General features: G+C 47.3%; 2 protein-coding genes across 10 annotated transcripts in view; one reads left to right on the forward strand and one right to left on the reverse strand.

Moving 5' to 3' along the window:
* Cryzl1 (crystallin zeta like 1) overlaps nt 1-2,143 on the reverse strand; it is a 39,078-nt gene extending 36,935 nt beyond the window's left edge. For 2 of the 4 annotated variants that reach the window (XM_036203542.1, XM_036203540.1), the window contains exons 1-2: nt 2,079-2,143; nt 1,739-1,877 (exon numbers count right to left, since the gene is read on the reverse strand). In XM_036203542.1, the coding sequence (XP_036059435.1) occupies nt 1,739-1,877; nt 2,079-2,128 (189 nt within the window). In that variant the 5' untranslated portion in view covers nt 2,129-2,143. Of the gene's footprint in view, nt 1-1,738; nt 1,989-2,078 lie in introns of those variants that run through there. The other 2 variants (XM_036203543.1, XM_036203541.1) reach the window with 2 other exon arrangements.
* Nucleotides 2,144-2,564: 421 nt separating this feature from the next.
* Itsn1 (intersectin 1) overlaps nt 2,565-14,247 on the forward strand; it is a 184,238-nt gene continuing 172,555 nt past the window's right edge. For 4 of the 6 annotated variants that reach the window (XM_036204122.1, XM_036204127.1, XM_036204129.1 and 1 more), the window contains exon 1: nt 2,565-2,828. The gene's annotated coding sequence lies outside the window, so the exon portion shown is untranslated. Of the gene's footprint in view, nt 2,829-12,522; nt 12,782-13,782; nt 13,802-14,247 lie in introns of those variants that run through there. The other 2 variants (XM_036204123.1, XM_036204125.1) reach the window with 2 other exon arrangements.

Below are 14,247 nucleotides of genomic sequence, written 5' to 3' on the forward strand. Positions count from 1 at the left end.
CTTCTGACTGTAATCGAGGAGTGTGGAGAACTGTGTAACTACCAAAATACCTCACCACAGATGTCAGACAACTTGACTTTTGTTTGTTTGAGACAGGGTCTCTATTAAGTCCTGCCATGTAGATCAGACTGGCCTTGAACTCATAGAGATCTTCCTGCCCCTGTCTCTTAAGTGCTGGGATTAAGGGCATGCACCACCATGCCCAGTCAGGCAGCTTGATCTTAATTTAAAAAAAAGTATGTGTATGGGTGTATGCACATCACCTGTGTGCCTTCTGGTCCTTGGGGACCAGAAGAGGGCTTCAGAGCCCCTGGAATTAGAGTTACAGATGGTTGTGAGCCACCACGTAGATGATGGGAACTATGGTCCTCTGGGAGGATTAGCATGTGCTCTTAACCTGAGTCAGCTTTCCAACCTTGGGTAGCTTGATTTTATAAGAGGAGCACTGTTTCAAATATGAACATCTCATCCCCTCCTACAGGACAGAACAGAAACAAGGATGAAGTGAAATTAGTCAGTAATAACTATGCATTGTAGTACCTGATACCTAAGATTTAGAACTAAGAGACCAGTAATGGGGTGCTGGAAGGACTGAGTATGGTATGCAAAGCACACATTACAAAAATGTTAATTACTTTTCCTATTATTTTTGTAAGGTCAGCATCGAATCTTCAAAGTACTTCTGAACCCATGTAACAGAGCAGCAAAGGGTTGGTCACTGGCAATCACATGATTAACACTGTTGAGTTTTGTTTCTACAATGGTCCATTGTGTCATCTGGATTTGTATAGCAGCTAATAGCCACAGGTGGTGTGCAGTTAGGATGAAGGTATGCTGTGAGGGTAAAATGCATAACTGATCTGTAAAACTTAGAATAAAAAATACACCATCTCATTTAAAGATCTGATTTTTTTTTAAATGTTGAAATAATATTTGGATATACTGGCTTAAATGAAACATAAAATTAATTTCATGTTTTCTTTTCACTATCCAAATATGGCTCCCAGGAAATCTAAACGCACCTAAGCATCTAAAACACTTGTCTTGAACAGGCAATGAAAAACACAGCTACTGTGGACTAGCAACACTTGGGAGCGTGTTAAAAATGCAGATACTCAAAATAAAGTTATTAAAAAACAAACAAACAAACAAATGTGGACCATCAGGCCCAGATCCAGAATCAGTATCTGCACCTCCTCACGACCCTGGGATAATCTTTCGTATGGTTCAAGTATTCCGCTGGACAGCGCAAGGAAGCAGGCAATTCCTGACCCAAGGCCACATCCCTGAGAACTCCCACCCTTGGTTTAGGAAACTGCTTACCGGAAAGGAAAGGAAGTGTGGGAAAGGGTGACAGGGGAGTAGTAACAGGGAAAGCATCAGAAACAGTTTGAGGGAGAAGCAGCTGGGGGTGGGGGCTGCAACCCAGGCGAAAAGCAATTCTAGACCTCTGCCGACGTAAATGCCGAGGGTGAAGCAAAGATCAGTCTGCAGTCAAAACCCAGGCAGGGTCAGGAGCTGTCCGTCAACTCTAGTATTACACTACCCGCCCCCCGCCCCCCAGGGCCTCAGCCGAGCTAGGCCTGAGCTGGAGCAGCTCTGAGGTCGGCTTGTGATGCGGAGCACCAACCGCCTCCCCCCGCCCCGACCCCAGGGCTAGACGGTCTCTTCAAGCGTTTCTCCATCTTTCGCCCAAAGTCCCATTTCCCGAGACACACGACGCTCTTTCCTAGCTCACCTGCCTCCGAGCAACCTCAACCGCCAGCGCCTTCGCCGCCGCCGCCACCTTCCCAGTCCTTCTGCAGAGAGCCCGCCTTCTCGGGCCCAAACAGTACTGCCATTGGCCAGAATGCCCGTCATACCGCAGGACGACAGATCTGGGGGTGGGGAGGAGGCTGTGACGAACGCCATAGCAACCGAACCCGGAACTACAACTCCCGGCATGCTCCTCTCCTAAGAGAGGCGAGCCACCACCCTAGGGACTACCAATAAATGGGAGAAGTTGGGTGTTGCCGAGATGGGTTCCGTTTTATGCAAATTACAGTAAAAGGCCACACCCTTCCTCATTCCAACCGTACCCCCTACCATCTTCCCTCAGTCTTTGTCTCGCTTCGACTTTCGTCTCCATGTTCTTTCGGCAAAACCTTCAATTTAGTTGAATGTGTCCTAGCTGCTGTCGCGCATAGAAAAGAGCAAAGCACCAAACCGTGAAACAAAATCTCCACACGCACAGACCAGAAACCTCTAGTTACGCCTTCTTGGGAACAGACAAGGGAGGGCAGAAAAAAAAAAAAAAAAGGCTCTGTGAACTACTTGATTGGTTTATCTGGCTACCGTTCCGTACACCTCTTTTTCCCTTGGCTCTTCCCAATTTTTGCCCACCCAATAGGCGTGGTCACGGGTAGGGGCGGGAGAGGAGGCGGGGCCTCCGACGTCCGATTGGCAGGCGGTTATCCCCGCCTACCTGTGGGCGGAGCGGAGGGCTGTCTGTGGGCGGGGACGGGGTGTCGGGGGGGGGGGGGAAGGCGGCGGAGGGAGATGAGAAGATAGGCGGGAGCGAGGGAGCAGAGGAGCGAAGGAGGGCGAGAAGACTGGAGCGGCGCGGGGAGGGCGCGCAGCTTGGTTGCTCCGTAGTACGGCGGCTCGCAAGGGAGCATCCCGAGCGGGCTCCGGGACGGCCGGGAGCAGGCGGGCGAGCGAGCGAGCGAGCGAGCGGGCGGGCGGGCGGGGATGGTGTGCGCGGCTGCGGACCCTGCGTTCCTCCTCGCGGCGTGCGGGCTGCACTGATTTGTGCGAGGGGCGGCCGCGCGCACCCGCCCGGAGATGAGGTGAGGAGCTGACGCGGGCGGCCTGGCGCGCGGGCGGGGGTCGGCGATGGCCGCCCGGGGTCGGGTCCTGCGGCCGGGCGCGCGTCCCCGCGGCCGCCGTCGCCGCTCTGCCTCGTCTTTCTCATCCTCCCGGGGGCCGCGGGGCGGGCGGGCCGCGGGACGGGCTCGGGCTGGATGGGCGTCCGCAGCCGCGGCCGGTGCTCCCGAGGGGGCATCGCGGCGGGCGGTCCTTCCACCGCTGACCCCTCTGCCCTCGGCCGCCGGAGGGTGGCGGGCCGGCCCGGCCTCCCGGGAACCCCGAGCTCGGGGGAGCGGCATCGCGCAGCCCGCCGATCCCCCCCGCCCCGGCCTCGAGTCCCCGGCTCATCCTTTTTTCTCTGGTGCCTGCTTGGAATACCCTGTCAGTGAAGGGCGGTCAATGCCGTTCGGCCCGAAGTGATGCGGCCGGGGCTGCCTCTGATGGTATTTGAACAGAAAGCGGCTCTCCTCGCAGCGGGAGCGCATCCCCGGGGTCGGCCGCTTCGCCCTGCCTTGCGCACGCACCGACTCGGGTTCCTGCTGTGGACCCAGGGCACAATTGCGGTCCCTTGTTGTTGTTGGGGGCCAGGAAATGCAATCTGGATTCCCAGAAGGAGAAAAGCAAGGAGGAGCTGGCTGGACCTCCCTTCACTTCGGTTGCCTTCCGTGTGGAAGACAACTTCGCTGGTCCGCTTGCCCATGAGCAGTCTATTGTTGTGATTCAGACTCCAGGCTTTGCTTCTGAAGGAATAGATGAGTGGCTGGCTTCTTGCTGCAGCCGGGGGCTGTGGAGATGTTTGGTAGCATCTTGAACGTTCAAGTTTCCAACTTTGTCCTCATCACTGATATTCAGAAAACAGCCTGGAAATGTAAATGCATGCAGACTCTGGCCAGATGCGGTTCTTTTGTGCTTATCTGTTGGTATCTTTCTGTTGGTACTTAGGTGGTCGACAAGACAGAATAATAATAATAATAAAGAAGTCTGATTAGTAAATAGCATAGATAATGAAAGCATAGGAACAAATGCCTCTGGAAAATATCAATTCTATTTTCGGGGAGGCCGGTTTACTAATCCTGCAGAACTGATGAAGAGAAAGGCTAACTCATGGATTATGTAGTGGACAGGATGTGAGGGCAGGAGCTAGGGCCAGGAGCCAGCAGGCCAGCTGCTTTTGCAGGGCACTTCTCTAACCGCTTCTAACAGGAGGAATGTATTTGTTGGGATACTTTTATTTTTAGATGACGTTACTGTGAATTATGCAGACATTTCAACAACCATTGTTATCATTTGTTACATTTTCTTTTACTAGTTTGCTTGAAGCGTTTTGTGTGTGTGTGTGTGTGTTTGCTTATAACTTAGTAACTTTTTAAAAAGGAAAATCTTTTGTAGGAGATATGTAAAGAACTCAGAAAATTGGGAAGGATTTAAATTAAGAAGTGAGGGACACAGATTTGGTGACAGGGCTAAAGGCATTCATACACCTTTAAGCCACAGTAAGCCCTTCTAAGAGTACATGTCAAAAAAAACCGATATTTCCTAAAAAAGTGCCTGTTGGAATTGCTGAGGAGCGTGGTACCGCCACGAAACTATTATTATTCTGCCTGAGTAAGGGAGGAAATGAAGACATTTTTAATGTACTTTGGAACCCTGTAGCTGGCCCAGATGCCAAGCATTGTGAAATAGGGCAGAAAATGAGTGGTGGCAAGTTAGTTCCCTGAAATGTTTGTCCCTCCGCATTTTGTTGTTGGTGTTGTTTCTTTTGCTAGCCATTTCCTTTTCCTCTGGGCTTTCTTTATCTTTCCCCCAAATACCTGGATTGAGACACACCCTTAAAGCACTTAGAAGAGATGAAAAGAGAGGCCCCAGTAAGCTCCTCTGCTCCCGCTGGTTCTCTTTTGGTGATTGAACCAGGGGCTGGAGCATGTCAAGCATGTGCCCTATCACCTAGCCACACCCCCTGCCTCACATTCATCTTCGTGTGTGGCGCTGACATTTGAACCTTGGGCCTTGCGATGCTAGGCAAGTGCTGCATGGCTGAGCTACGTCTGGAGTCTCTCACCTTTTTATTAGTTTGCTAAGTTGGTGACTTATAGAAGGTTGGTTTTGTATCAGAGTTCTCTTTTTAGTGATGCCTTCCGCAATGGCTCCACTTACTGGCTGCATTTCAGAGTCTGGACCTCAGATATCTTTACATCAACGTCACAAGCTCTGTCCGTCCACCTGAGTCAGACAATGGGAAGTAGTTGGTATTCTCAATGTTTTCTAGGAATTTCTCCAGGGCAGGGAAATTTGGAGAACCTTGGCAGCTTGCTTCTTTCTCATTGAGTGTCCCCTGACGTGGATAGCAAGCTTTCCAAGTGGCAGAAGTCTTTCATGTTAGTTAGGCTGCTAGTAAACTACCGGCATGATCTTCAGGAATAATTGTGCTATGATAAATGTTTCAGAAGGGTAGAGCTTGCGATACTGTGATCTCTGTAGGAACTAACATAGTGCCCAGAGGAACTCTCTTCCATCATTGCTGAGCGAGTGTGTGAACCACATTGCAGTGAGCCTGGGCAGTTAAGTCTTCGCCTGCCAAGGTGAAGGTAGCCACAAGCATTACAAGGTAGCCAGAAGCACCGGATCCTAGCCATGCCCATAAGCTTGACTAATACTGAATGTAGAGTCTTCCTGGGTACTATGCTGGAAAGAAGTCTAGCACAATGTTGACCTAAGCACTCAGGATTGCAGCGGCTCATCATTTCACATACAGTTCTTAAAAACGACGATAACCCTGGATTGTAAGAATCAATGCCGGGAAGTCTCGACAGTTGGCATGCCTTCTAACTTTACTTTCGTGATTGTGACCCTCGCTCTCCTCTTACAAAGCCTGCCACAGGGCCTTGAAATTACAGGTTTTATGTGGGCGAGGGCTACACAGTTACGATGCTACAACGGGAGAATATGGAGTTTTATCACATTGTCAGTGACTTAGATGTAGCACCAAACCTCTCGGTGCCTCAGTTTTCTTTGCTGAAAATGGGAAGAATGGTAGCGGGGTTTACATATCTCTAAGTAGCCCAGGCTTGCCTCCAACAGCTGAGGTTTCAAGCGTATGCCATCATGTCCTACACTTAAACACAGCCAGTGGTTAAGTAGTAGTTCACACTGATGATAAAGAGTTGGAGTGTGTAATATATAAAATTCAAAAACTAGCACTCAGTGGTTTCTGTACTGCTTTACTTTGTGGTCGCAAGTAGAAACTCACTGTGTGCCGAGGCAGGCTCTTGATAATTTCTTGGTGCTAAATATGTGTATTTAATAAACTATCAAGGATTATATACATGTAATAAAATAAAGATTCATCTCCTGATCACTTTCATCTTAATTGTATTACTTTAAATCTTAATCAATTTAGAGTGAATAGCCTTTGGGTTTAAAAAAAAAAACACATTTAGAGAAATTAAAAAACAAAAGCAAACATAAGGAAACTATGAAATACCCATAAATCCACGACCCCAGTTATGCGTACCTGATCATTTGTGTATGTGCGAGTATAACTATTCATGTACAGCTTTGGTACAAAGCTGGGGGCTCGCTGTGCATGTCTGTTTCTGTCTTCCACATCTTCCTTCTTTAAGATCCTGTCTAGCCTAGGCTGCTTCTGACTTGCAATGATTCCTTCCTACACTCTGACTAAAAGAAGCACTAAAAAGATATCAAACCCCCCCCCCCCCCCACACACACACACTCTCTAGGACTTGAACCCAGGACCTCTGCCTCTGAGCCATTTCCCCAGCTATTTTCTTTTTCTTTCATTCTTTTCCTCTCTGTCTCAGTGAATGTGAGAAAGAGAATGTGTCTTGCTGTGTAGACCAGGCTAGCCTCAGTCTAGATTCTCTTAACTGTGCTACCCTGCCATTGGAGTTCAGGCACCAACCACCATACCCAGCTCATAAATTTATTTTTTAACTTATTTTCTCAACATCTAAAAAAGAGTCTTTCTATGTCTATATTTGTCAATTTAATAGCTGGATAATTCATCACTCTAAGGATCTATGAGAATTTGGTCAATTTATTAGACATTAGTGTATCATTTTCCACTATTGTGTTAACAACATCTGCAATGATGGGCTCTCCTCAAGTGTTTCTTTTTAATTTTTTTTGAAATTTTATTAATTTTTTAAAAATTTTATGTATATGAGTGTTTTTCCTGCATGTAGTTTTTTGAACCATGTGCACGGTAGGTGCCCGAGGAGGCCAGAAGAGGGTGTCGGATCCCCTGGTTCTAGAATTACAGATGGTTATGAGTCACCATGTGGGTGCTGGGATTGAACCTGTATCCCCTGGGAGAGTAGTCTGCCTTTCCAGTCCCTATGTGCATTTCTAGGGGCTGGGGAGATAGCTCGGTGGATAAGGTGCTTTCTGTTCAAGCCTGTGGAACTGAGTTCAGATCCCCAGGGCCTACATAAAAGCTGGGGATGGTGATGTGTGGAAGAATCATTGCAAGTTAGAGGCCAGCCTTAACCCCAGGAGCAGGAGGATAGACTAGCCAGATGACAAGCTCCAGTTTCAGCAACAGATAGTTCCCAAAAATTAAGGCAGAAGAGCCATTAAGGAAAGACGCCGCAGTATCAACTGCATGTACCTACGTGGGTAAGTGTATCTTCACACACAACTTCGTACACATACATACAACAAAGTTTTTACAGAGCCTAGGTTCTATAAGTGGAATTGGAGAATCAAAGGCACGTTTGGTTTTTTCAGGAGTTTCTCTGTGTAGCCCTGACTGTCCTGGAACTCACTCGGTAGACCAGGCTGGCCTGGAACTCAAAGAAATCCACCTGCCTCTGCCTCCTGAGTGCTGGTTTCTAGAGTCACCACTGCCTGGCTTAAAGATTTTTTTAAACTCATTTATTCTTTAACAGTTTCAGACACATAACGTAATCCGTCTGATCATATCCCCCATTGCCCTCTCTCATCCCCCTGCCCCTCATCCTCTTATTCCCAACAAGTCTCCCTCCAGCTTTCTATGTATGGAGGTTTTTTTTGGGGTGGGTGGGTGAGAGGAACACAGGTCCACTGTATTTAATTAGGCTTGTTTGGATGATCGTGGATGGGAGGTTACATACTTGAGCAAGGGCAACTTACCAGTGGCTACCCCACTGAGAAATGAGTTAACTTGTCGCTAGCTCCTCAGGGAGAAGTGGGACTTCTGAGCCCCTCGCCTAACCATGATGAAATGTTGATGGCTCCAATCTTGTGTGCCGAGTAACTCCTATTATTGTGAGTTCATGGGGGCAACAAACACGTCCTGTCCACCGGAAGCCTTCTGTTGTTCTCCTTGCCATCCTCTGGTTCTTTCTGCCTTACAGTGTTTGCAGAGCTCTGGGGGGCGGGGGTTGGGGGGTGGGGAGACAGATGTCTCAAGGGCCGAGCACTCAACACTTGTTCTCAGCACCTTGGTCAGTTTTGAGTCTGCATTACTACTGTGCCTGGCTCACTGCAAAAGCAGCTTCTCTGCCCAGTACCGAGGCAGCACTGTGCATGGCATACAGAATTTAAAGGTCTGCCATGTGCATTTCCAGCTGGCCATCGAGGAAGGCTGCAGCACTTCACAGCCCCTGCTCCACTGTTTGGAACGACTTAGCCAGCACCAAACAGTTGTTCTTGTGTCAAGAGTGGCTTGCTAGCATAAGCTTGCCTTGCAGTGGGGTGTGAAGTCAGAATAGGCATGTACCTGCAATGGTAGCAGCTGACCGGAAGTCCTTTTGCAGCATTTGAATGCATTAACTCACTTAACCTTCCTAACCTCTATGAATATACTTTGGAAACTGAAGTTAAGTAGTTTAGCCACCAAGTAGCTGGAGAAACTTTTAACCAGAGTCCAAAACGCTTGGCCTGTTTGGTGGACACGTTTTATAGGCATATGAATATTCCTTGCATCTCTGTTTTCTGTTGTTTTAGGTACTTAGAGGTTTCTTGACAAGCAGTAATGTATGTGGTAATTAGGTGGGGGGTTGGGGGGAGCCTGTTTAAACTCTCCCTTGAAGAGTTGTTCATTTAAACTGGCTCCAGGTAAGCCTCAGCAACTGCCTGGCAGTCACCCCTCATCTTTCAGCTTGCAGAACATCTCCTGAAGTGCTCTGCATGAAAACAGGATAGAGCAATAGAGGACAGTCAGACTTGAAAACACAGTTTTACTTGTGTGGACTTGCTGTGGGAACACAAGACTAGAAGTGTGATGAGGGAGACAACTGGGAGCCTATCCAGGCATTTCCATGCTGGCCAGTTCACTTCAGCACTGCCAAGGCCTCCTGAGTGGAAGATGTTACTGGTCCACTTGGAGAGCTGTAAAAAAAAAAAAAAATGAACCGCAAATCTTAGGTTACCAAATGTGACAAAGTTTGTAGCCACCTAACAAGGTGAATGGGAAACACATTAACCCGTGTGAATTCATCCTCTTTCAACCCTTTCTTGGTAGAATTAGTGATAGGTAACTTGTCTTTCCAGCCAATTGCCCAGGCACAATGCTGGTGCAGCCGCCCTGGCCTTTGCTCCCTGGCCTTTCTTTATCAATGCTTCCTAGTGAGGCAGGAGAGCCAGGTTTAGTGTTCAGCTGCCCATCAAACCCCATCTCATAGTTGTGCAGCATGGTGCTTCCTAGAGGCTGTGTGGAAGTGGTACCAAGTACATTTCATCCTTGCCTGAGTGGTGGAACTGGGAATTGAACTCAGGGATGTGGCAGGATTTTGGATTCAACTGAATTAGAATGGGCAAGTAACAAGGTCATAGCAAGTGGCTAGTCTTATCCTTGATGACTAAAATTAAATGCCCTTTTCAAACAGTGGCACAGTACTTTTCATCCTCTTTTGCTAAACTTTTGGCTTGCACTTTATTATTTTTTTAATAAATCCTCATTTATGATTGCATCCATGCAAGACATAGATGTTATGCATTGAGTCACTGGCTTTTAATGCCACGCATTAAGGAAGGCACTGACTTAGGATAAAGGCACTTCAACAAGATGCGCTGGAACCCTCTCTGTGCTTGTGTCTAGTCTGTGTGTCTGTGTTCAGGGCTAATGGTTTCCAGTGAAAATGTCTTTTCTTTCCCTTGTTTGTTGTTTGAAAAAGGGTCTCACTGTAGCCCAGGCTAGCCCAGCCTGGCTTTGAGCTTCTGGTTGTCCTCCACCCTGACTTCTCAAGGGCTGGGGCTACACACTGGCTCCAGCACACATTTCCTGTGCAACTTTGTGGTTATGAGGGCCTTGTGTCGTATGTAGGTGACATTTGATCAGTTGGGGTCATTGAATGCATTTACACACCGTTCTTGTAAATCATATATCACAGGGGTTTGTGCACTGTGCATCTAATATTCTATAAAAATCCACTTACTTCCACTTTAAACTCAAGATAGCAGATTGCAAATAGCAGTGGCCAATGGGAAGCAGTGCTTGCTTTTGGGTCTATTTAAATATTATTGTTCTTTTAATATTCTATTAATGATTAGAGAAATTGGGGAAGAAGAGGTTTTCACTGGGTTGTTAGGATGGCAGCTGCTGGAGAGCAAAGAGCTTCATCGGTGTTGTTTTAGCCTTATCTCCATGCCCTGGACCAGTGCTCACCACATGCAGGCCCCTCAGCAGCCATTTTTTGATGCATGGCGTAGAATGGCTGGAGAAGAGAGGGCTGGCGTGGTTTGGACTCCCCAGGAGGTAGGAAGCTGATTGACAGTTCCTGTGGTTTGCTTCTGTGTAAAGGCTCCTTGGAGTTCCTCCTCCAGGGTGAGTGGTTTGGAGGAGAACAAGAGAAAGACCAAGTCAGCTCCACTTAGTTACTTTAGGCCTTGTACTTTGTCTTTTTGGAGTAGATAATGTGATTTACTCTTTGGGTCTCAGACTGAGATAATGAGTTGTGTAAGCTGTTTGAAGTTCTGTGAGGAACAGAATCCCGTAAGGTCCTGGCTTAGCGTGAGGCCAGTTAGATGACTTGACTGGTGGAGCAAGAGCAACTGGAGTTCGGTAGGTACTGGCTTGGAATTGTGTGCTGCGTTTGTCCTGGGCTGAGGATAGACAGTCTGGTGGAAGATGCTCCTAATGAGCCCCCATCACAGGCAGAGCAGCTGATAACTCTCCAGTGTGCTTTGTTGCTAAGCAGTGACATTTGATACATTAGAAACACTGGATACATTTGCCACTTTGGATATTTTCAGTTTTTGATGGATCTATTAGGAGATAATAACCCCATTTTCTCTTCAGGAACATGTGTACCGTTGATCAAATAAAACAGCAGTCTAAGATGACGGGTAAGGGGGGTTATAACTATAACCCTAGCATTCTTGAGGTTAAGGCAGGAGGGTTGAGGCTAGCCTAGTGAGTTTCAGGCTAGCAAGGGTCATATAGTGAAACCGAGTTTCAAAAGAACAAAAAGCCAGAATGAGCAAATAATTACCCCAAAAGCCAAACCCAACCAAAAATGCAGTGTAAGATGAAGATCAAGAATTATTTTATACCATGAATGTTCCGTTAATTGAGGTTATGGATGTGGTTTCTGAGAGGAAAGATTTTATTTGCTTTTCTTTGTGAAAGAAACTTTAGATTCACAGAAATGGATCCTGAAAAGTCGCTGTATTATGAGTTGAGTGTTGTAGAAGCTGTTCTCTTCCATCTGTTTTACAGAGTGCTGTAGCTGGCTGTCCAATCTGTAGAGTTAGTTACTGTCAGAGGAAGGATACTCCTGCAAGAATTGTAACCTTGCATTTCCTTTTGGTTCAGCTAATTTTAAGGCACAGTCATTACGTGTTATCTGTGGTTGTTTTGATCGCATCAGTTGAAATGATTTTATAGTTGTGATTTGGTAATTTAAAAGAATAACGTGGTTTTCCTACTATAAAAGCAGTACATGCTTATTGAAGAAATGTTTTGAAAATATAAATAAGGCAAAAAGACAAATCCTATAGAGTCTCACCTTGCAGTGCTGTTGGTAGATACCCAGTGGCGGTTCCCCAGGTGTCCAGTATGCTGTGCTCAGTGTGGGAGACTGAAGGCCTGGTCCCTGTGGGCACCAAAGGCAGTCCTGTCAGCCAGACAGCCTCAGGCCTCTCAATTAGTAAGCTAACTCTAAATGAACTCTCCTGATCTGTGGTAACACACTGGCAGTCAAAATTTATATGAGAGCTGAAGTCTATGTGTGGTGCCTTGCCTGTTTGTGATCTCAAGAACATAAAGGTTTACCAATTTTCAGTTACTATGTGGCGACAATATTGTCAGCTTTTGTGATGCATGCTTACAATTCACTCATTTATTGCAGGTAATCAATCACTTTGCTTTTAATAAAGACCAGGAAAATTCTTGGACAGAAAGATTTAGACCTGTAACCCACCAGTTTTAATGCTTTTTTCTTTATTCTTTGTGTGTGTGTGTGTGTGTGTGTGTGTGTGTGTGTGTGTGCGCGCGCGTGCGCGCGCGCGCGCTTAGGTATGTGCACAGACCAAACGAGGATGTGACCTAGTCTATCATCCTTTCACATTATTCTCTTTCGTCAGGGTCTGACCTTTAAGCCTACGTAGAGTTGATCTTTCCCCTTATGGGCCATCAATCAGCTTCTTCCTATTAGTTTCATTTCCTTCTTTGTACATCTGGCACCTCAAAGCTGGTTATTTCACTTCATTTCACCTCTGCATTTTCATCCCTAGATCCGTGTCCTGTTTGGGTTCTGTTTTCTGTATTTGTGCTGCTACAAGTCTGCTGTGGAAAAGCCATACAATCTAAGACCGCTGCCCTCGTGAGCCTCCTGAAGCCCTTCGTACTGAGTGGGCGCCTTTCCTCAAGTCCCGAGGACCTTCACTGGCAGGCTGTGACGCTGCCTGCTGGCTGAGCTGCCCTCTCCTCCAGTAGCTCTTGGGAGTGCAGCCTTCTCACACATAGTTTTGTGCCTGCAGATGGGAAGAGAAGGTAGGTAACGGAGCGTTCCCTTCCCCATGTGCTGGACACTTGGCTTGTTTCCTCTGGAGGCTTGGTTCCGTTCCTTCTTGCCTGTTCCCTCTGCAGAGCCAGAACCATGCCTGCTTGACTGCTGTATGCCAGGTGGTGTGGCAGAAGCAAGGACAGTAGTGGCAGGGTCCCTGTCCTTACTCTATTTATACTCCAGTGGGGCAGATAAACAAGCAAACGTACAAATAAATGATTCCCAGCTGTTACAAAACTGAAAACAGTGCTCAAGAGGTCCTGACGTTGGCGAGTCTTGGAAGGGCAGCGCTTGCTCGTCAGCTGAAGCGCATATAGGAGTTAATCAGGGAAGGGAGAAGTTGTTTTCTCAGCTCAGGTCAGCGTTCGAACAGCTTCTGCGGCTTTGATGAGGAGGCCACCAGAAGGAGAGGTGTAGGACTGACTGTGCTGGAGCCCCACTGTGGTTGTGTGAGCTGAAGTCTGATGCTCACTTCTTTCCCTTTCTCTTTGTCTTCCTGTCTTGTGTGCCTTCCTTGTCCCTGGCTCAGCTGGGCCTTCCTGATACTCTGTTGCCTGTGATTCTTATCTCTGGTCTTCCTTTACTGTGTGTGTTTCTTGGAAGAGTAGTTAATGCCAAAGCCTCAGGCCCAGGTCTATCTACACAGCCACTGGCTGAAGGGCTTGAAGTTGTCACCCCCCACCATCTCAGAGGAGAGGCCGTGGAAGCTGAGTTCAGCCCCATAGTGATTTGATCAGTCATGCCTACATTGTAAGGTTCCAGATAGAGACTCTGGACTCTGGATTGCTGATGTGTGGAAAGGTGGGCCTGCATTCCCAGAGGAGGGAGCAGTGAAGCTTGTCCCTACCCATGCCTTGTCTGTCCCAGTGGGATACTCTTGCAGACATAGCAACTTTCTGATTTCTGCATCTCTTTCTAGTGAGTTCCTGAGCTTGAAGGGGCAGGTGGGAACCTCTTCTGTCCAGCAGAAGTGATGGGAAGCTGGGAGTGCATCTGACTGGAGGCTGGTATGTGAAGTGGAAGCGGTCTCCTGGGTCTGAGCCCTCAACTTGTAGGCCACACTGGCTCCAGTTGTGGCTCACAGCCAGCTATATCTCCAGTTCTAGGTGATCCAATGCCTTTAGAGGTTTAAGGACACTGGCACACATGTATGCACATGTGTGAGCAAAACAGGCATACACATGTAAATTCTTGGAGCATCAGACCCGCTCTGTTGTTTAGAAACCATTAGTCAAATAATTAAGTCAAAATAACTGATCTTTCTACTGTCATTAGAACTAACAAATAAGAATCATACTCTATGAAAAAGGCTAGCCAGGCAGGTAATTTAGTTGGTAACTCAAGGCGCCATAGTCCAGTTTGTCATGTATGTGAGTGCTTTTTGAATACTTAGCCATGAGAATATTAAATATATATATGCAAGGCTAAGGTTTAACAAATAAATATTTCACAG

Source organism: Onychomys torridus, chromosome 12 (genome assembly GCF_903995425.1).
Source record: "Onychomys torridus chromosome 12, mOncTor1.1, whole genome shotgun sequence".
In the NCBI taxonomy this organism is placed as follows: domain Eukaryota; kingdom Metazoa; phylum Chordata; class Mammalia; order Rodentia; family Cricetidae; genus Onychomys; species Onychomys torridus.